Source organism: Gymnoscopelus braueri (assembly GCF_963280865.1).
Source record: "Gymnoscopelus braueri genome assembly, chromosome: 19".
Taxonomy (NCBI): Eukaryota; Metazoa; Chordata; class Actinopteri; order Myctophiformes; family Myctophidae; genus Gymnoscopelus; species Gymnoscopelus braueri.
This window is the reverse complement of record NC_137621.1, coordinates 50077523-50100777: the sequence shown is the minus strand read 5'-3', so window position 1 is coordinate 50100777 and position 23255 is coordinate 50077523. Positions and strand designations below refer to the sequence as shown.

At 38.6% G+C, this 23255-nt stretch overlaps 1 protein-coding gene across 1 annotated transcript; it reads right to left on the bottom strand.

The window, feature by feature from the left end:
* Positions 1-3411: 3411 nt before the first annotated feature.
* Positions 3412-21721, bottom strand: LOC308074890 (toll-like receptor 13). The gene is made up of 4 exons (XM_080414398.1): positions 21709-21721; positions 5776-5848; positions 5306-5423; positions 3412-3688 (listed from the first exon to the last, which is right to left on the bottom strand). Exons 2-4 carry the CDS (start codon positions 5804-5806, stop codon positions 3472-3474), a joined length of 366 nt encoding a protein of 121 aa, XP_080270524.1. The 5' UTR covers positions 5807-5848; positions 21709-21721; the 3' UTR covers positions 3412-3471.
* Between the last annotated feature and the right edge of the window lie 1534 nt (positions 21722-23255).

Sequence of the window (23255 nt, the reverse complement as noted above, 5' to 3'; positions counted from 1 at the left end):
AGCCTGAAGTTACGGAAGGAGACGGACATGAAGATTCTTCTGCTTCATGTCCTCCACCAGCAGGTCAAATTTAGCAAAACACATTTTTAGAAGAAAATACCTCAAATCATGCATGCAATGTCCGATTGCCGTGCACGGCCTAGGAATAAATGGCACCCTTTTCACATTGGCCTATTATAGCGCCACCAGGAGGCCAAAATAACCTACCTGACCTGGCGGAGACCTGTGCTCCGAGGAGCACTTTTTCTAGTTGTTTCTGTGCCTGATGGCTGCAGTAGCATGTCTATCAGTTTATCTGCAGATAATGTCTCAACAAAAAACAATTCAGAGATGTTGTGCTAGGTAGGGCGGTGCAAAACTAGCTGGGGGAAATAAGGGGTCAACCTCCTCTTTAATTTATCCTGCCTGCAACATAAAAGTATAGGGAAGGATGAGCACAAGTGTATAAATAAAGATTTATTCACAATGATAGACAATTTAGTTTAAATATACTCTCATAGCCTTTTTTGTGAGAGAATAATCTATAAAAATGAAACTTTTCAGCATAAAGGTTTTTGTTTTGTTTCCCAGAACTGTCAAAGACACATGGTATTTGAGTTGCCTGTAGTTTGAAGCATCAAGATCCTCATGCTTCTTCACTGTGATTACGAACACGCACGCACGCACACACACACACACACACACACACACACACACACACACACACACACACACACACACACACACACACACACACTTAATATGTGCAAAGAGTTGCGCTGTCAAGATTGTATCTAAAGACAGACAAAATACAGACTAAATGTAATAACTCACCAGAACCTGGTGTATTAACAGGAGTTATGGTACCACACTGGTACTGTGTGTGTGTGTGTGTGTGTGTGTGTGTGTGTGTGTGTGTGTGTGTGTGTGTGTGTGTGTGTGTGTGTGTGTGTGTGTGTGTGTGTGTATGCGTGTGCGTGTGTGCGCGTGCATGTGTGTGTGTGTGTGTACCCCCCAGCAGATGGTTTTCCGGTGCAACCCCCACCTGGACTCGACTTGGCCCGGTAGGACTATCTGTTTACAAAAATCTGAGAATACTGTGCCGATGATGCAAAAGACATCACATGCCCCAAACCAAAATCCACAGCACCGAAGAAGAAGAAGACTGTCCAATTATTATATCGTTATATTATAAAATGTACGTTATTCCTTTTTTATACAACTCCTGTTAATGCACCAGGTCCAGTCATGCCCCATATCTCATCTCACCTTCGACCGTCAGGTCATCCCCTTCTCCTCCTCAGTCACAAAGCTGGGTGTTAAATTCGACCCTCACCTGACTTTCAGTGACCATATAAAACATCTGTGCAGAACTGCATTCTATCATCTCAAAAACATCTCCAAACTCCGCCCCCTTCTAACCCTGTCAGATGCAGTGAAGCATGTCCATGCCTTTATCTCCTCTAGACTGGACTACTGCAACACACTCTTCATTGGGATTCCTGGCAAAAGTATTCAGAAGCTGCAATACATCCAAAACAGCGCTGCCAGGGTCCTAATGAGAGTGCGTAAGCATGATCATATAACACCGGTCCTATTCTCACTGCACTGGCTCCCCGTCTCAGCCAGAATCGACTAAAAGGTCCTTTTGATCACCCACAACTGCAAAAATGGACATGCCCCTCCCTACCTACAGAAATTAATTAGGCCCCCACAGAATTCCACCCGCACCCTCAGATCTACGAGCAGATTCCTCCTCGATGTCCCTGGTACAAATCTACATACTATCGGGGACCGGGCCTTTTGCTCGGCAGCGCCGTGCCTGTGGAACAGCCTTCCTATATATCTGAGAGCACCACAGACCCTGGACTCTTTTAAAATAGGCCTGAAAACGTTTTTGTTTCAGAGGGCATTTTCGTGTTGAATTGTTGTTTAGTCTGTTTTTAAACCCTGATTTTTTTACTTTATATGATTGATGATGTTTTACCATGTGGCACTCTGAGATTCCTTGTGAATGAAAAGTGCATTACGAATAAAATGTATTTTTATTATTATTATTATTATTATTATTATTATTATTATTATTATTATTATTATTACACTTATTATTATTATTATTATTATTATTATTATTATACTCCGCTGTACAAAAAACAGAAGCTAACAGTGGCGAGTTTTTAGCTTGTAGATCTGCACTGAGCATATCCACACAGTGGACGGGCTGAGATGGTGACGTCACCGAGAATGCTGCTGTTCCAATCGCAGAACTGCCATACTCCCGTCCTCGGAGGTTTCTACTCCTGAGGCGAACTTGCAAGTCTGAACTGCTAAGGACGTCACGCAAGTCCGTGCTTCCCATGATTGGGTATTGAGAAAGGCCATTATGTTTTTGAGCTCCTGATAATTTTGTTTCCCCATTTTCAAATTGTAAACAAGGTGAATGAGATGCTTCCAGGTAGAGTACGCTAGCCGGAATGCTGCGCTTCTCGTCAATGAGTAGTATTGCGGAAATAATATGAATATCATGGGGATATAAATTAATCCTATAGGCTACAGAATATAGTAGAAATGACAAAAAGAAATAAAATAGCAGATGCAACATAAATTAATGAACTTAAATGAATGAATGAATCCCCTCCTGGGGGGCCCCCTTGCGGTGTAAGTCCTGTGTAGGCTTCACATAATCCAGCAACCCTATGGAAATTACCCCAGTGATCATGCTACTTATATCAACATAATTTGCATTACTATGAAAAACATGTAGTTTAGACACAAAAGTGCGGTGTGCTGTAGTACATTTGACAGTTTGTCAACACTAGCTGTGTCATCTTGTCTACACTGTGTAGGACAATTCCCTCAAACTAGGACAGGGATGTCGTATGCTGACTCTGTGAAAAAGCAAGTGACTCGTGAGACACTGTCACGTCACCTTCTGTAATTACATGCCAACACTTTACAATAAGGGTAAGGACCGTGTAGCTCAGACGGTAGAGCATTTACACAAGGTTCCGGGTTCGATCCCGCCAACATAAGAAGAAACCATTGCACGTGTTTATTTATCATGAAAATAAACATAGGAAACATCTATGTGAGAAATCTTTTTTTTTTTTTTTTACCTCTACCAACGTTTCATCTTTAATGTGCTTTAAAATATCACTTTTCTAGAAGTTAAGTTTTCAAAAGAAGTAACATTTATCAATAACCTATTTGGGGTCAATTGCCAATAAATATTCCATTATTGATAACAATGCATAATACAGTATACTATACATTAAGTAGTTCTGTGGTTCTCAAAGTTGGGCCCAGGGTCCCTCAGCGTTCCTTCTGGGGGCTCCAAATGGACCCTTACAGGTCTGTAACTCTGTCAGTGTGCAAATGGAACCAAATGGACCCTTAAGGGTCCATTTGGTTCCATTTGTACACTGTCAGAGTTACGGGGGATTGGGGGTCCTTGAAAACAAAAAAGAAAAGTTTGAGAGCCACTGAAATAGACTATTCATTCAAACACAGATCAGTGTGAGGTGTGTCCAGAGCTCTGCGTAGGTTCTGCCAGAACAGTCCAGGGTGCTGTCCAGCCTGGGACCAGCTCAGGTAGGTTTGCCTCTTCACCAGCCTCCTCATGTGATAGTAGGGAGACAACTGCTGGGCTGGAATGTCCTCCAGAAACACCAGGATCAATACGTCCTTCTTCTCATCAAACAGACGGTAGCTGCACACAGGAGAGCAGAGCATATATATATATATATATATAATAACTGATTGTTTGCATAGCACATTGCGCAGGACTTACAAAACAGGAGACAGGAGAAAAACAACATCACATGCACTCAATCAGTTTACACTTCGCAGCTCTGCTCAGTGCTCTGTGATCCATGCCTGGTGACTGATATTGTAATTCTGATGCGTGAGGGGCTGTTTTCTCAATTACTTTTTTCATAGATTTTATAAATGTTTTCATGAAAAATAAAAAAGTTATTAAAAAAAGAGAAAAACACGGCCCCTAATGCATTAGATTAGAAGGACAATAGCAGTCACCAGAGCCAGGAAAGGCACTTAAGGTCAAACCAAAAATTATTTGGCAACAGCCGAGAAAAAGGAAGAGAAAAAGGAAGAAGAACTTAAACTTAACAGACAAAATTGAGCTGAGAAAACGGGAATTGATAGTATACATGGAACTGGATAAAGGGCATTTTAGGTGCTCAGGACAGTACAACTAAAAATACATTTCATTGAACAGAGGGTCATTCTTGTGACTTGTTAGATCCTGAGCAGAAAAAATAAAACACCTCTTAATTAGTTCCGACCCGGTTGTCGGGCGAAACTTTGAGCCAATACATTTACATATACGTATTACATATACATTGGGGTACCCAGAGGGCCTGGGCGAAAATTTCAATTTGAGCCAACATGAGGGATGTCTAAGGGAGCTGAATCCATTCTTAAAAGCATGTCCTTTTGCACAAGGATTTCTGAGTGGTGCCAACCACTCCTACATTTGACCGTGTGTGTTTGTCCATCCGTCCGTCCGTATGAGCACACCCTTGACAGCTGCAGCTGATTGCAACACAAAGATGCAACCAGTAACATACTTTATACTTTGTCTACTGTTTACAGACCGGTTTCAATTCAGACTTTTAGATGAATGGTATAGAAATACACGCACGCACGCATGCACACACACACCCATTGCTCCTAATAGATAGGATAGCAAATGGTATTAACTCTCTCACTGCAAAGGACGACTTAGAAAAAAGAAAAAAAAACGTCCAGAACCCAAGATAACGTGATCTGAAGATTTACTGCTCCATTCACTCCCTGGTTAACTTACAACTTAAAAATCCTGTATCTAGGCTCCTGTGTACTTTTTCTTTTTTACTATGTATTTTTTTTTGCGTAAGCACAGTGAAACCCTCTGTGATTAGCAACCATCAGGGGATCGATCATACTGGAGATAAATATTCTGTGACTACTTCAAAAGGTAAGAAAATCGAAAAATAGCTGGCAGTGGGTGCACGCAGCCAGAACTAGGTCTGGCAGTAAAAGAGTTAATATCATCCACAGCTCCCAATAGTTAGGATGGTTAGATGCAGAGGACAAATTTCACTATGTACAACTGTACAGTGAAAATTACACCCTCCCCATAATAATACTAATACTACTACTACTACTACTACTACTACTACTACTACTAATAATAATAATAATAATAATAATAATAATAATACTTTAATTAAATTAATCATTTGGCTAAATGCCACAGAGCAAAAACAGCAACAAATACAAATAATGGGCGTGTATGGGCCATAACGTCAGAGATTGTCCCCACCTGGCCATCTGGATCTCTCTAGAGCACCATTCGCTCTCCAGGTAATGATGGCTGATCACACAGATGGTCTTCCTGCTGCCATAGATGGCCTCTGTAATGTTCTCTATAATGGGTTTACCTGGAAACAAGCCGTACAAAAATGATAGTTTGAAATTGTTTCGAGATACATACAGACAGACAGACAGACAGACAGACAGACAGACAGACAGACAGACAGACAGACAGACAGACAGACAGACAGACAGACAGACTTTCATATAGGTAGCTGCATACTAGACCAGAACAGGCTAAATATTTTCGGTTCAGCTGGCTGGCTACAGACAACAATATGACGCCATTAGATTTGGGAGGACGGTCTCAGAACTTTTTCAGGTGTTCGGAGACTCCGATATGTTGTGACTAGCCTATTGTGATTTGTCAGAAGTTGGTAATAAATACAGTAAAAGTGAAAGACAGAGGGAGGTTTGTACCTGGTAAGAAGTCTCGGTGTGGTGTAGACATAGTCTCCAGCCCTGCTCTCCCTCCAGTACCGGAAGCATTTCTCTGTAAACCCAGAGCTCATCATGAACGTTGTAGGAGATGAAGGCATCGTAGTGCTGAGGAAACCCCCTCTTTCTTTTCTTGGCATCATAAAGGAAGGCCAGGAAGAGATAGTAGGCATAGAGCAGATGCAACCTCAGGAAGTGGTAGGTGAAGGATGTGAGCAGAGTTAGCGTAATCGCACAAGTGGAGGAAATGTAGCAGACGAAGCTAGCGTCCATCCAACAGGAATGATAGTCAAAGTCAAGAAACCTGGTTCCCTTTTTAACCAGAGGATAGCCACAAGTGTAGCGGTGAGCAGCGACTACCTGAGTGTGGTTGTTGTTCAACATCCACTGCTGAAAGTCAGAGTTAGAGCAATCACAAGCAAAAGGGTTGTCAGCCATGTTAACATACTTGAGAGCAGGGAGAAAATTGAATACAGAGACATTGATCACTGTCAACTCGTTCTGGCTCAGGTCCAGCCAAGAGACTCGAGTCAGGTTAGCTTGTGCCAGGAAATCCAGGGACTTCAGTTTATTGTTGGAGAGATCGAGAGTTTCTAGGTTTTGGATCGGGACAAAAAGTTCTGGGTACAGGAATGACAGATTGCTGCTCCTTACGGTAAGAGTCTTCAGCTGTGGTACATATTCAAATGTGTCTTGGCCAGGTAGTTCACTATAGGCATTCTCAGTTGTAAAGTGTTCCAAATGTTCCATACATAGGAGCATGTATGATATGACTTTGAATTTCCGTGGGGTAAAAGTTTGTGGAATAAATTGTACTGTATGTAAGTTCTTTAGGCTCTTCAGCAATGGTGGTAAGTCATGGGGTGGTGAAGATGTTATTTTGATGGAGTTTATATTAAAAATGATACTAAGTGTTTCAAGTTCATCTAGACCTTCCAAATAGGTACAGCTCCACTCAACTGAGTCACTTAATTCCATGTCTAAGTGCTTGAGTGATTTCAGACTTGTAAAATCCCCAGTGCTGAGTTCTGGAATTAAATTATTTTTCAAATCCAATAATTGTAGTTTCTGAAGACCCGTCTTAAATGTTTCTCCAAGCGCCCAAATGAAATTGTGATTCACAATTAGAACCTTTAACTCAGTGAGAGGTTGAAAAACACACTGTTTGAGTTCAGAGATGTGGTTGTTATCTAGATGAAGATGTGTGAGTCGTGTTAAATTTAAGAAATCTAAGCAGCTAAAATCATGAATATGATTGTAACTCAGGTTAAGGATTTGAAGCACGGAGAGATTCTTAACATCATCTGGCACTTTGGAAAGTGTGTTGCTTTTGAGATTTAGGTGACTGAGTTGCTTCATTTGTTTTATTGAGAGTTCAGTTAGCTCGTTATACGATAGATCCAGTTCAGTTAGCTGAGTACAAGGTCTCAGTTTTTCACTTAGATTGTAAATGTTGTTATACTGTAGGTTGAGTGTCTTCAATGTAGGTATTTTGCAGGCAACATTTAAGAGACCTCTGTTTATCCATTCTCCCATAAAGGACAGCTGCAGGTACTCTAGTGAATCAAGGTTCTTTAGAGCCTTTCTTATGGAGTTAAAGGATATCGTATAATCACTAAAACACACCTTAGTTATATTCCTGAGAAAATACTTTTCTGATATGTCCCACTCCCATCCAGAATCGTTACAACAGTGTGACAGGTCAACTGTCTCAAGATGTGGAAATAAAGCTGTTGTGATGCTAAACTTCGTTATCGAATCTGAATGCACTATTAACTCCCTGATATCAGAGGTCATGTTTAATGGCAGATCTTTTGACTGAAAAGACTCTAACTCATAAATCGGGATGTTCAGCAAATGTAAGCCTGGTAGTTGTAAGATGGTGATGATATCTGTAATTTTATTGGATGCCAGAGTTAGTTCCTTTAAGATGGGGAGTAGTTGGAATGCAGCAGGGTTGATGAATTGGATATAGTTTCCGCCCAAGTGCAGTATCAAGAGGTTAGACAGCCCCCGGAACATATTGTCTGACAGTGTAGTTAGTTTGTTATAGTTCATACGGAGCACTTTGAGTTTCACCAAATGGCCAAAAGCCCCGTCATCTACATGAGTTATTGAATTATGGCTCACTTCCAAATCACTGAGATTTGACAAATGGTAAAAAGCTCTGCTGTTGATCTTTTGAATGCCATTTGTATTGAGTGTTAATGATATAGCGTCTCTGGGAATGTCATCTGGTATGCTAACGAGTTGACGATGTTCACAATCCACTGAAAGACCTGCAGTGACATTGTCAGAGTAAACAACAGTGCAGTCTTTCAGCAAGTAAGCCAGTGTGGGACTAAGATGAAGCGTGCGCAACAGAAATAAGATGGTGAAACAATGCCAACTTCCTGTCTGGTGCATCATTGCTGTCTTCAGGGTCAAGTACTTTTGGAGGCGTAATTCTGCTGTGGACACTGGTTGGTGACAGCACTGTTCAGCACTGATGATCTAAAAAGGATACAACAGTAAAACAGTTACAGTACAAGTAACCATTTGCTCTGTAACTCAGTCTATGTTACAAGTCTCCTGTTCTTGGATGTACAAATGTTGGACATTCAAATTGAAACGTTCAAATGAAGCTGTGCTCTGAAAGACTCTCAAAAGGCTGTGGATAGCTATCAACTTCCCCATTTAGGACAATTTAGTTTCACTTCACTGACAGTCTCCATCCATCCATCCATCCATCCATCTATCTATCTATCTATCTAGCTAGCATCCATTCTTGAGAATCGGGACAAAACCTTTATTTATTTTTTTATATATTCTCCAATTATGCCTTCCTCAAATATATTTTGAAATATCAAAGTGTTTACTATTAAAGCCAACCTCCCACATTTTTTTCCCTTTTTTTTTTTTAAAGATGTCAACTCCATAAGATGGCATATCTGACTGAGTCAGATGGCATATCTGACTGAGGTTGGGACACACCAGTTAGTAATATTATTTAGTGCATTTCTCAAAGAATAAAAGCTTACTAGAGCTTTCGCAGCTTTCCCGCCTTTTTTAAGTGAGACAGGGGACCTTAGAATAAAGCTAAAACCTGTTTAATGCCTGATTAAATTATGTTTTTGTAGAAATGTGACGGAGTTGACAACAATCTTGGACACAACTTTAAAGGGCAAAGACTTTTACAAAAAACTTTTTTTTTTAAAGTTGATTTTATCAATACATAATATGGTTAGTTTTTTTTTAATGCTTTTAACAAACAAAAACAAAAAAAGTTTGCAGTTGTGAATCCTTGTCTTAGACAAGGGTGTTTTTTACCAGCTTGCAAAGCACGCTGGTCTAAGAAGAGACTGAGTCAGGTCAACACTTTCTAGACACTTTCTAGACACTTTTTTTTATCATTGGCTGCCCTTTAAGCCAATGGGTAGCCACTAGCAGTGTTGCCAGATTCTGCGAGACAAATCAGAGAAAACAGATAGCAAGCTGGTATACATTAGCCTGGTAAACCCTCCCTCCGGAAATCTCAATTCCATTTGATTCCTGGAGTGAGTCTGGCCTGATCCGCCTTTCTGTAATATTGGCTGTGCTGGAGTTGGGCGGGAGTAATACCGTTGACTGACAACCCCTTCAGCCAATGATAATTTTTCCCCCTCAGCCAATCAGCAGTTCACCAGTCTTAATGTGACGCGACGGGACTTTTGAGACAGCCATACCCAAAATGGGTTGCCTTATTCGGATAGAATGGTGTCACTGCCCGCCCCTACCGGTTCTCTAAATTTTTATTTTTAAATAGGCTTTGTCATGATTAATTGACCACATATATGAAGTTAAACAACTAAATTCTATCCAAACGATATCTTATAAGTAAATTCCGTGCCTCAAAATAGAAGTTAGAGAGCTTTTTGAAGTAAAAAAATAGCGGACAATTGGCCGCACAAGAAAAAGATGGCTGCCGTTCGTGTTTTGGGCTCACTCGAACTCGCCACCTGATTGGCCAACGTAAGCTGTCAATCACAGAACAATGAGCGACGACGCTGATAGGCGCGTCCGTTTGGCATGCACAGCCAATATTGCAGAGAGGCGGTTCATGCCAGACTCACTCCAGGAATCAAATGGAATTGAGATTTCCGGAGGGAGGGTTTACCAGGCTAGGTATACATGACTGAATCTATCTATCTATCTATCTATCTATCTATCTATCTATCTATCTATCTATCTATCTATGTTATGGGGTCCGACTAACATCTATATGTCAGGTCCAAACTATGTGCAGACCTTAGACTTGGCAACATAACTGCCACTAGCCTGCGGCAAAAACAATGCTATTAACAGCTTAAATTACGTAATCAATTTCAGATTGACAAACCAATCCATCCATTATGTATAAAAGTCCCCTCCACCGGTCCTGTCACTGTGTGTGTGTGTGTGTGTGTGTGTGTGTGTGTGTGTGTGTGTGTGTGTGTGTGTGTGTGTGTGTGTGTGTGTGTGTGTGTGTGTGTGTGTGTGTGTGTTAGGGCTTTCACCGTCGACTAGTATAACCAGTAGTCGACCTTGTTGGTACTAGTCGAATAGTTGATTTAAAAAATATATATATATATTTATATATATATATATATATATATATATATATATATATATATATATATATATATATATATATATATATATATATATATATATATATATATATATATATTTTTTTTTTTTTATAGTTCTAATTTCAACTACAGTCACACCTGTACAGTTTTCTTTTTAAAATTACAAACATTATAAACGGAACGTAACAGTGTAATGCGTTAATTAAATACAATTGTATTAACTCTCAGCCACCGCACATAGCAGTAATCTGGTGTGTAGGGGACCGTGGTGAAGTTGGTTTCAGTTTTGATAGCCACCCACTGGATAATATCCAGCTGGGTGATTATCCAACCTGAAACCAGCTTCACCACGGTGGGAAGCGGCCAGAGTCTTTTCTGGGACTTATTAGTATCTAGTTGTATGAACATATAACATTGTAGCGAACACAGCAGCAGGTGAGGGCGGCCCCAGCTAAACAACAGGCCGCTCAACGTTTGTTTGTATGGAAATATTTCACTGAAGATGTGGACAAAACAACGTTGGAGTGTTTGTGTAGCTAGGCTAGATAGCCTAGCCTCGTTAGCTTTTCGTGACGAGCGTCTTGGCTGAACTGCAGCCTGGTGTTTGCACTTTCTTCATTTACAACCCGTACATCTACATAAATGTTCAGATTTCAAATATAAAGTGCTTAACCCATAGCCAGGGATGTTACAATTATGTACGGGCCCGTATCTGCCGTATTGTTCAATAAAAAGCATCTTAATCCGATTGGTGGCCATTTTCTCCATTTGCTTTCAACTACGCGACCGTATCGGTTGGGAGGTGTATTGCACTCTGATATATTATATCTCTATGAGAAAATGGCCACTGATCGAATTGTAACATCCGTGGCAATGGGGTAAGCACTTTATATTTGAAATCTGAACGTTTATGTAGATGTACGGGCTACAGGGTAAATGAATAAAGTGCAAAAAACAGGTTGAAGTTTTGTTTCAAGGCTAGTTATCGACCAACAGCTGGATGTATTACTTTTTTTTAACGAGAGACACGGCAGATACAGTCATTTTGGTGAGTCCAGTTTCTATTCCTTATTATAGCAGCTAAAATGGATGTGGATTGTGGCAATTGTGAAGTGCTGTTCTTTGTTGCAGTAACGTTCTCAACACGTCCGTTTGTTTGTGTATATACGTTGTCACGGCAACCTAGCTCCTGCGAAATACGGTGCCCCAGAGCGTCTTTATTATTACATAATAGGTAAATAATAGGTAAACCTCGACTAGTCGACTAGTACCGAAGTCCTCACCTCAAAACCACACCCTAGGTCATGAAGCTTTTTTCCCATTCAAAAATGTTTTACTCATATGGATGTGAAGCATCAACTGATGGTGAAAAGGTGTACATATTTATCCAAGAATTAAGACAATTCTCAGGCTTAGAATGACCTAATGACTATATCTCCCATTGCACAAGTGGCCGCCTCCTTTCTATTTTTTTTTCTAGGTATACAAAATTCAAACAGCAATTACAATTCCCTAAAAGAGTTTTTCTATGTTCATTGGAGTGTCACATATTCCCTAATATTTATATTCATGAATAAAGCCATGTATTCTATTTTATTGTCATTCATATAAATGTACCCCATAAAATGTCATTCAGTGTATTCAGCATTTACATTAAATCAAATAAAATGCTGTCCTTTTTTCACAATCACAAGGTTGTATATCAATGCTTAGACTGTCAGACAACTACGATGCAAGTCGGGAATTCATGCCCCACCTTTTACCCATTGTCAGAGTACCTGTTGTATCCTGTCTGTCTGTCTGTCTGTCTGTCTGTCTGTTTATCTGTTTGTTTGTCTGTCTGTCTGTCTGTCTGTCTGTCTGTCTGTCTGTCTGTCTGTCTGTCTGCCTGGGTCCTTTTACGCCCTTATATGGAGATCCCTGATGTCATCAGTATATCATCTGCCCATATGGGCATATCGGCTGGATCAGCGGCTCTGGTCAACTGGATCTATAGATATGGGCATCTCGGCATCGGTATACTGGTTAAGTCTGTCTGTGGGTTTTAAAAATATTGAACCAATGAAAAGTAATACCAATTCCATTTCCTGAATAGTAATTGTCTTGGACATACAAGGTTTCCACCTGACTGTGAGGATATAATAGACTAGACACAATATGATCTGGCCTTTACAAACTGTCTCATCACTTTTATCCTAGCCTGGTTCCAGACGAATCTGCTATTGCAAAAAATAAAATGCCCTTGGCAGATTAGCAGTGATATTAGTCTGGCCATGCCAGGCTACTTTTATCCTACTTTGACATGGATGCGAGTGAAAGGTTGAAGAGGGTTAAACGAGTATGGCTTCATGGGGTGTGTAATATGTAATTTTTTGGGAGAACTACTCCTTTAATCTACTCCTTTAAACTCCTTTAGTGGTGTAAACATTGCAGATTAAAATATGTAAATTTGTATGCTGTTTTAAACATTGCATTAGTATGGAAGAAATCATGTTTACTTTAGTGACTTGTATTGACTTTCTGAATTTGCCCTGCCAGATCAATAGAAGTAAAGTAAACTATACGGTAGCACTTTATATTAACTATACACTATAAAGCATTAGTTAAGCATTAGTAAATGCTTAATTCATCATGAACTCATCATTAGTAAAGCATTATTCATACATTACTAAGCATTAGTAAACACGGTTATAAATGTTGAAACTATACACTATTAAGTATTAGTTAAGCATTAGTCAAAACACTTAATTCATCATTAATTCATCATTTGTATAGCATTATTCATACATTACTAAGCATTAGTAAACACAGTTATAAACCTTTCAACTATACACAATTTTCAATTAGTTAAGCATTAGTAAGTACTTAATTCATAATGAATTCATCATTTATATAGCAATTAAGTACTTAATTCATCATGTATTCATCATTTATATAGCATTAATAATACATTAATAAGCGTTTGTAAACACAGTCATAAGCGTTTTATTGCCCATTGATAACCTAATCTTTAATGTGCTTAATGATTGTATTCTCACACTTTGTAAATGATAGATTAAACATTTATAAATAGGTATTATATCAATTTACAAACCAGTTATTTATGAGTTGTTAATGGTTCATACGATCATTTAGAAAGTCTAAGTAAACACCATATACAAACCACTTGGATGTATATTTATGCGGACATTTGTACATGGTTAGTGAGTGTGTTTATAAATGTCTTATAAACACTTATTCATACTCAATGAATGATTTATTAAGGTAGTTACTACTTGTTAGTTAAGTATTTTGCGTGAGCCCATCTAAAGTGAGGACTATCTATGCCTTATAAAGCATTTATAAATGAGATAGCGTGAGCCCATCTAAAGTGAGGACTATCTATGCCTTATAAAGCATTTATAAATGAGATAGAAGCAGTGATATAGAAAGTGCCAATATTTATTGCAACAATTGAGACAGAACATGGCCCGTGCAGTGTAAAAATACAATTAACATTCTTGTGCTGTATGAAAATAAACAAACAATATGCAATGCTATAAACATGTACACATGGCTGATAAATTAAATAAACATTTTACTTCATGAAAATAAACAATCTGCTATGCTATAAACATGTAAACATGGCTGATAAATTAAATAAACATTTTACTTCATGAAAATAAACAATAAACAATCTGCTATGCTATAAACATGTAAACATGGCTAATAAATTAAATAAACATTTTACTAACTTTATGAAAATAAACAATAAAAAAATCTGCTATACTATGAACATGTAAACATGGCTGAAAATTTTAATTAACATTCTTGTACTGTATGAAAAGAAAAATATTCTGTGTTCTGCCTTCACTATGCATATAGCCACCCTTGCAGAGCTAGGCAGACAGTTCAGGAAGTAAAACAAATAAAAATCTGTTTGGAGGCAAAGTCTTGTTTTGGGTTTCTTCTTTAAATTATCTTCTTTGGTTTTTCTTATTTGTAGAACAGCAATGACATGGAAAACACAGTGAATGGATTTGTTAAAATGAGTACTGAATAATGTTTTCCACAGTAAATATTTTAACTTTTTAACAATGCTTTTAAAGAAATGAATTAACTTGCAAACATGAATTAAGCAGCTAAACATTCACACAGTTGCAATGATGTGAAATTAACATGTACATAAACACATCCTTGGTTGTGCTGGAAATAATAATATGCAAATCTCTCCCAATATGCACAAATAAATCACTTGAGTGAAAATAAAAACACAACATTGCTCCCTATAATGGCATTACAGCATTAGCTCAGAGCAGAATAGCCTATAAGCTAACATGATACACAGCAGCCTGCAGCCTAATGGCTAACAGGCTAACAGGCTAGGCCATATGACTGGTACTGATTAGCAACAAACATGACGTTTTTACCAAAGACAGAATACACAGTTGGGCTGTGAAAAAGGTTCTAGCAATCATGTTTCATCATTACTGAGACAATACATCACAGGGCCAGTACTTACAGACACAGCTGCACATATCTTTGCTCTATGCTAAACAGGAAGTGAATGCACACTGCAGGTGTTGCCAGATTTTGCAAAAAAAACAAGTGGCCAGGTCTTTGAAAACAAGCCCAAAAAAGCAAGCAACTTGGCTCAGTTTTACCACTTTACATCGGCAATTTGAAAATAGCAGATCAACAAGCTCATAATGTGTCACATCAAGACACGTTGTGAGCTTGTAGATCTGTTATTATTTAAAAAAGTAAAATATTTTCAAAAAATATTTTTCCTTTCCATGAACATTTTTGGGAACCACTGGTTTAAAAAAAACATTAGAAAGTAAGCCCAATGAAGCAACTACACTTTAAAAAAAAGCCCCAAATTGTTTATTATAAGCAGACATGGCAACACTGGTAAACAGGAAGCACATTGATATCCCCTACCTGGCCACGCCCACAGTGGGCAGGTAGGTGGACAATTTTTTAAAGTGTAGTTGCTTAATTGGGCTTGCTTTCTAATGTTTTTTTTTTAAACCAGTGGTTCCCACATTTTTTCATGAAAATATTTAACTTTTTTTCCCAATATGTTTTTGAAAATAACAGATCTACAAGCTCACAACGTGTCATGATGTGACACGTTGTGTGCTTGTTGATCTGCTATTTTCAAATGGCCGATAGCTGGTAAAACTGAGCCTAGTTGCTTGCTTCTTTTGGGCTTGTTTTCAAAGACCTGGCCGCTTGTTTTTTTTGCAAAATATGGCAACACCTGCAGAGTGCATTCACTTCCTGTTTAGCATAGAGCAAAGCTATGTGCAGCTGTGTCTGTAAGTACTGGCCTTGTGATGTATTGTCTCAGTAATGATGAAACATGATTGCTAGAACCTTTTTCACAGCCCAACTGTGTATTCTGTCTGTGGCAAAAACGTCATGTTTGTTGCTAATCAGTACCAGTCATATGGCCTAGCCTGTTAGCCTGTCAGCCATTAGGCTGCAGGCTGCTGTGTATCATGTTAGCTTATAGGCTATTCTGCTCTGAGCTAATGCTGTAATGCCATTATAGGGAGCAATGTTGTGTTTTCATTTTGACTCAAGTGATTTATTTGTGCGTATTGGGAGAGATTTGCATATTATTATTTCCAGCAAAATCAGGGATGTGTTTATGTACATGTTAATTTCATATCATTCTAACTGTGTGAATGTTTAGCTGCTTAATTCATGTTTGCAAGTTAATTCATTTCTTTAAAGGCATTGTTAAAAAGTTAAAATATTTACTGTGGAAAACACTATTTAACAAATCCATTCTATGTGTATTTCATGTCATTGCTGTTCTACAAATAAGAAAAAACAAAGAAGATAATTTAAAGAAGAAACCCAAAACAAGCCTTTTTTTTTGTTGTTTTTACCTTCTGATGTTAACTGTCTGCCTAGCTCTGCAAGGGTGGCTATACCCATAGTGAAGGCAGAACCCAGATTTATTTTTTCATACATACAGTACAAGAATGTTTATTACATTTTTCAGCCATGTTTACATGTTTATAGCATAGCAGATTCTGTATGGTTTATTTTCATAAAGTACAATAATGTTTACTTAATTTATCAGCCATGTTTACATGTTTATAGCATAGCAGATTGTTTATTGTTTAATTTTCATAAAGTACAATGTTTATTTAATTTATCAGCCATGTTTATAGCATAGCATATTGTTTATTGTTTATTTTCATGCAGTAAAATGTTTATTTAATTTATCAGCCATGTGTACATGTTTATAGCATTGCATATTGTTTGTTTATTTTCATACAGCACAAGAATGTTTTATTTTTACACTGCACAGGCCATGTTCTGTCTCAATTGTTGCAATAAATATTGGCACTTTCTATATCACTGCTTCTATCTCATTTATAAATGCTTTATAAGGCATAGATAGTCCTCACTTTAGATGGGCTCACGCTATCTCATTTATAAATGCTTTATAAGGCATAGATAGTCCTCACTTTAGATGGGCTCACGCAAAATACTTAACTAACAAGTAGTAACTACCTTAATAAATCATTCATTGAGTATGAATAAGTGTTTATAAGACATTTATTAACACACTCGCTAACCATGTACAAATGTCCGCATAAATATACAACCAAGTGGTTTGTATATGGTGTTTACTTAGACTTTCTAAATGATCGTATGAACCATTAACAACTCATAAATAACTGGTTTGTAAATTGATATAATACCTATTTATAAATGTTGAATCTATCATTTACAAAGTATGAGAATACAATCATTAAGCACATTAAAGATTAGGTTATCAATGGGCAATAAAACGCTTATAACTGTGTTTACAAACGCTTATTAATGTATTATTAATGCTATATAAATGATGAATTCATGATGAATAAAGTACTTACTTGCTATGTAAATGATGAATTCATGATGATGTAAATACTTAATAATGCTTAACTAATTGTAAATCGTGTTTAGTTGAAAGGTTTATAACTGTGTTTACTAATGCTTAGTAATGTATGAATAATGCTATACAAATGACGAATTAATGATGAATTAAGTGTTTTACTAGTGCTTAACTAATACTTAATAGTGTATAGTTGCAACATTTATAACCGTGTTTACTAATGCTTAGTAATGTATGAATAATGCTTTACTAATGATGAGTTCATGAGGAATTAAGCATTTACTAATGCTTAACTAATGCTTTATAGTGTATAGTTATTATAAAGTGCTACCAACTATACCTATACTTTGCAACTTTAGTAGTTACTGGGGTTGCATCATTAAACCACATTGAACAATATCTACTGTATATTGTTGCTTTATTATTACATATTCTCAGAGAAAAGATTGTCCTCTCAATGGAATACATTTCAGTGAGTTTAATTCTCCAGGTATCCTGTGTGATGGATTTAATTGTCTTTCTTTAGTTTTTTTTCACAAACAAACAAGGTGTAAATTTACACCCTTATATGGAGATCCCTGATGTCAACAGTATATCATCTGCCCATATATGGGCATATCGGCTGGATCAGCGGTTCTGGTCAACTGGATCTCCATATGCCTATATATGGGCATTCCGGCATTGGTATACTGGTTAAGTCTTTCTGTGAGTTTTATAAATATTGAACCAATGAAAAGTAATACCAATTCCATTTCCTGAAAAGTAATTGTCTTGGACATACAAGGTTTCCACCTGACTGTGAGGATATAATAGACTAGACACAATATGATCTGGCCTTTACAAACCGTCTCATCACTTGTCTCTTTTATCCTAGCCTGGTTCCAGAATCTGACATTGCAACAACAAAAAAAAGCCCTTGTAATATTAGTCTGGCAATGCCAGGCTACTTTTATCCTACTTTGACATGGATGCGAGTGAAAGGTTGAAGAGGGTTAAAGGAGTATGGCTTCATGGAGTGTGTAATATGTCATTTTTTGGGAGAACTACTCCTTTAACACATTGCGTGCCAATCGCGTAGTTCTACGCGAACCTAAATAACAGCGCAGCGTACCAGTCGCTTAGATCTACACGAAGTGGTCTTTTTTTTTCTTTTTTTTTTCGCAGTGACACATTTCATTGTAGTCTTCTCTCGCAGTGACACATTTCATTGTGCACACCGGAAACGGAAATGAATGTCAATCGAAGATTTTCGTTCCCATCCGCCGCCGCTCTAAAGCTTCCGCTAATCCGCCATTATCTCGGTTTGTTTTTCTCCGCGCTGAACGCTGTTTAATGGAAACTGCGACTACTGCAAAATGGAATGTCGCCGATTGAAAATGTATTCTCTGGGCCACTCACACAGCTACCTGTGTGTCTACAAACAGTTTAACCCTCGATCAAAAGGTATTTAGCGAGGTCTGTGGCGAGGTGAAAAAAACTAAAAAACAACAATAAAAACAACAATAAACTCTGGCATGGAATGTGTTAATCTACCAGTGGTGTAAACATAGTAGATTAATACAATATGTCCATTCTTCTGCTGTTTTAAACATTGCATTAGTATGGAAGAAACCATGTCTACTTATAGATGGGTTTCCTGTTTGTAAACATGAGAGGATGATGCGCGCGCAGTGGCGGGATGAGCCTGTAGAGGGCGCTATTACCCGCAGCAGCTCTGGCCATTGTACATTCAGAAAATAAATGGTCTTCACCAGGTTTAATGAAAGTAGATTAAATGATGCAGTTTGTAATATCTTCTTTACTCAATAAAAATGATTTGTCGAAAGTTGGATCTGTTTGTATATAATAGCAGCATTATGCCTATTATGCCTATAATAGCAGCATTATGCCTATCTAAATCCCGAAAATAACGAGAGAGTGAATGGCGCTTCCGGTTCGTTCTCCCCCGCGCATGCGCAGATTGCGCACTCTGCTCTGTGATGACGTCGCGCGGAAACCCATCTATAAGCTGTACCAAATGATAAACGGGAACTCGGTTAAGTTCTGTAGCTTTTGGACTCCATTGTTAAATTAGCGATAGCATTTGTCCTATCTGCTGCACGTGCACAACCTTGCAAGCATGCACGTCCCCCTTCCCAGCCCCATTGGAGAACACACAAAAAGGAAATGAAAGTATCAACAAAAAAACACTTGCATCCCCCACCCCCATGGTTGGGACGGCATGAGGAACTGAATCCAAAAGAGGCCAACAGATTAATCTAAATTATGATTTTGTGCAACATGCGCCCCCACCACACACACACACACACACACACACACACACACACACACACACACACACACACACACACACACGCACACGCACACGCACACACACAGGCTGGAAATCACTGTGTTTAATGGTTACATAGCTGCAGGTCTGCTGCCTCTCTTATTGTCTCCGCCAGGCCGAAAGGCATGGCGAGAGAGTATGTTTTACCCTCCGTCCGTCCGTCCGTCCGTCCGTCCGTGTGTCCGTGTGTCCGTCTGTCACCAGCTAATCTCCGCCACCGTTGGCTTGATCGCAGCGAAACTGTGCACACACACTCCCTGGATGCCAATTCCGAACTTCTGCCCCAAATTTTTCACATGGGCCTTTTATAGCGCCACCAGGAGGCCGATTTGTGCAAAACATATTTTTTGACAGTACTCCTACAGATTTTGTCCAAAAATCTCTCAAATCGGTACACAGTATCTCTATAGTCATTAAACAAAACTTCTCTTTCAGATTTTTCATATTCCATCCTGATTGGCTAAAAATGGCTTCCAAAGTTTGCAGGAGTGCTCCATTTTCAACAAAATGCCTCAAATCATGAACACAGCATGCAATTTCGGTGAAATTTTGCACGCATATTTCCACTATGCCGAGGAAGAAATGCCACTTGAAAATGTTCAAATCAGCCTCATGGTGGCGCTATAACAGGCCGATTCATGTTTTTACCTATAACTGCACCGATCTGTGTAAAACTTTGTATGCGCACTCCCTAGAGGTCAAGGAAAAACCTTTGCCCTGCATTTTTCCCATCTGCCTTTTATAGCGCCACCAGGAGGCCGACTTATGTAAAACACATTTCTTTATATTACTCCTTCCGATTTTATCCAAACTTCACGCAAATCGGTACACATGATCTCCATAGTCATGTGATCAAGACGGATGTGTTTGATTTTTCATATTCCATCCTCATTGGCTAAGATTGACATCTAAAGTTTGCAGTAGTGGCTTGTTTTGAACAAAATTCTGCAAATCATGAACGCACCGTCCGATTGCGGTCAAACTTTGCACGCACATTCACACTATGTTGAGGAACAAATGCCACCCTTTTAACATTGGCCTGTTATAGCGCCACCAGCAGGTCTAATTTAGCAAAAAAAAAAGTTGCACAAAATGCCTCAAACCATGAATGCAGTGTCCGATTGCCGTGCAAGGCCTAAGAACAAATGGTACCCTTTAAACATTGGCCTATTATAGCGCCACCAGGAGGCCACAATAACCTACCTGACCTGGCGGAGACCTGTGCTCCGAGGAGCACTTTTTCTAGTTGTGTTTCCTTTGCTTGATGTTCTGTGCACATGGAATTGCCTTGTTGTTGAAATGTGCAATGCAAATACATCTGCCTTACCTTGCCTTATATATATATATATATATATATATATATATATATATATATATATATATATATATATATATATATATATATATATGGCGTAGTGACTTTCAAAACTGAATTTGCCCTGCCAGATCAATAGAAGTAAAGTAAACTATACCTATACCTTGCAACTTTAGATTCTCATAGTGTTTTTTCCACACTGTTTCAATATGAATGGCAGTGAATGATGTTTAGGAAATGTAGCCAGAGTTATAGTATATTACCTACACTTACTGTATGTAGCCTACACAACATTTGTTGAAGACAGACAATCTCTGCTGATTGATATAATTAAAATATAATTTAACATACAAAGGAATTTCCTTTTTCCTGTGTGACGTCATACCAGTTTAGCTTGGTGCTGTTTATTTATCTTTAGACATACATGATTTAGTAGTTACTGGGGTTGCATCATTAAACCACATTGAACAATATCTACTGTATATTGCTGCTTTATTATTACATATTCTCAGATAAAAGATTTTCCTCTCAATGGAATAAATTTCAGTAAGTTTAATTCTCCAGGTATCCTGTGTAATGGATGTAATTGAGTTTAATTATCCAGGTATCCTGTGTCATGGATTTCATTGAGTTTAATTATCCAGGTTTCCTGTGTGATGGATTTAATTGTCTTTCTTTAGTTTTTTTTCACAAACTAACAAGGTGTAATACAGAAAAATCATATACATTCCAGGATAATGTTCAGAGCACCATGGTAATCTTTATGTACCGAAGGAACTGAAATATTGAAGCCTACCTGAACTCCTACAACTCAGTGACAGCCATCCATCCAGTGTGTTATTGTGAGAGGAATGAAGCATCATTTAAGGGAGTTCATGTGACATGGAAGTCCATTTGACCACAGCTCGGTAACACCTCACATGTGACATGGTGTGACAAGAGTGGAGAGAGGTGAAATAGGAAGCGCCCTAAACCAGTGGTACTCACACATTTTCATGTCAAGGACACCCAAATTGATGTATTTGGCTGCGGACCCCCATCAATGTTTCAAATGTTTGTTTTTTTGTTTGTTTTTTTTAAACTACGATGCAAGCCGGTAACGATGCAAATTGGGAATGCATGCCCAACCTTTTACCCATTGTCAGAGTACCTGTTGTACCATGTCCGTCTGTCTGTCCGTCTGTCTGTCCGTCTGTCTGTCCGTCTGTCTGTCGGCTGGATCAGCGGTTCTGGTCAACTGGATCTCCATATGCCTATATATGGGCATACCGGCATCGGTATACTGGTTAAGTCTTTCTGTGAGTTTTATAAATATTGAACCAATGAAAAGTAATACCATTTCTATTTCCTGAATAGTAATTGTCTTGGACATACAAGGTTTCCACCTGACTGTGAGGATATAATAGACTAGACACAATATGATCTGGCCTTTACAAACCGTCTCATCACTTGTCTCTTTTATCCTAGCCTGGTTCCAGACGAATCTGACATTGCAACAAAAAAAAAAGATGCCCTTGTAATATTAGTCTGGTAATGCCAGGCTACTTTTATCCTACTTTGACATGGATGCGAGTGAAAGGTTGAAGAGGGTTAAAGGAGTATGGCTACATGGAGTGTGTAATATGTCATTTTTTGGGAGAACTACTCCTTTAATCTACCAGTGGTGTAAACATAGTAGATTGATACAATATGTCCATTCTTCTGCTGTTTTAAACATTGCATTAGTATGGAAGAAACCATGTCTACTTATAAGCTGTACCAAATGATAAACGGGAACTCGGTTAAGTTCTGTAGCTTTTGGACTCCATTGTTAAATTAGCGATAGCATTTGTCCTATCTGCTGCACGTGCACAACCTTGCAAGCATGCACGTCCCCCTTCCCCAGCCCCATTGGAGAACACACAAAAAGGAAATGAAAGTATCAACAAAAAAACACATGCATCCCCATCCCCCCATGGTTGGGATGGCATGAGGAACTGACATCTTGAACTGAACTGTCTTGTTTAAGGTAATCCAAAAGAGGCCAACAGATAAGTCTAAATTATGATTTTCTGCAACATGTTGCACCCCACCCCACCCCACCACAAACAACACACACACACACACACACACACACACACACACACACACACACACACACACACACACACACACACACACGCACACGCACACACAAAGCACACACACACACACACACACACACACACACACACACACACACACACACACACACACACACACACACACACACACACACACACACACACACACACAAGGCCCGGACTCTAGGTTGGAATTCACAGTGTTAAATTGCCTTGTTGTTGAAATGTGCAATGCAAATAC

Bases quoted from the DNA above. Each gene is read 5' to 3' on its own strand.
- LOC308074890 (XM_080414398.1), bottom strand. From the start codon at position 5,806: ATGTCTACACCACACCGAGACTTCTTACCAG. The intron at 5,424-5,775 runs GTACAAACCTCC...GCTTGTTTCCAG, and splicing joins ACACCGAGACTTCTTACCAG to GTAAACCCATTATAGAGAAC. The intron at 3,689-5,305 runs GTGGGGACAATC...TCCTGTGTGCAG, and splicing joins AGAGAGATCCAGATGGCCAG to CTACCGTCTGTTTGATGAGA.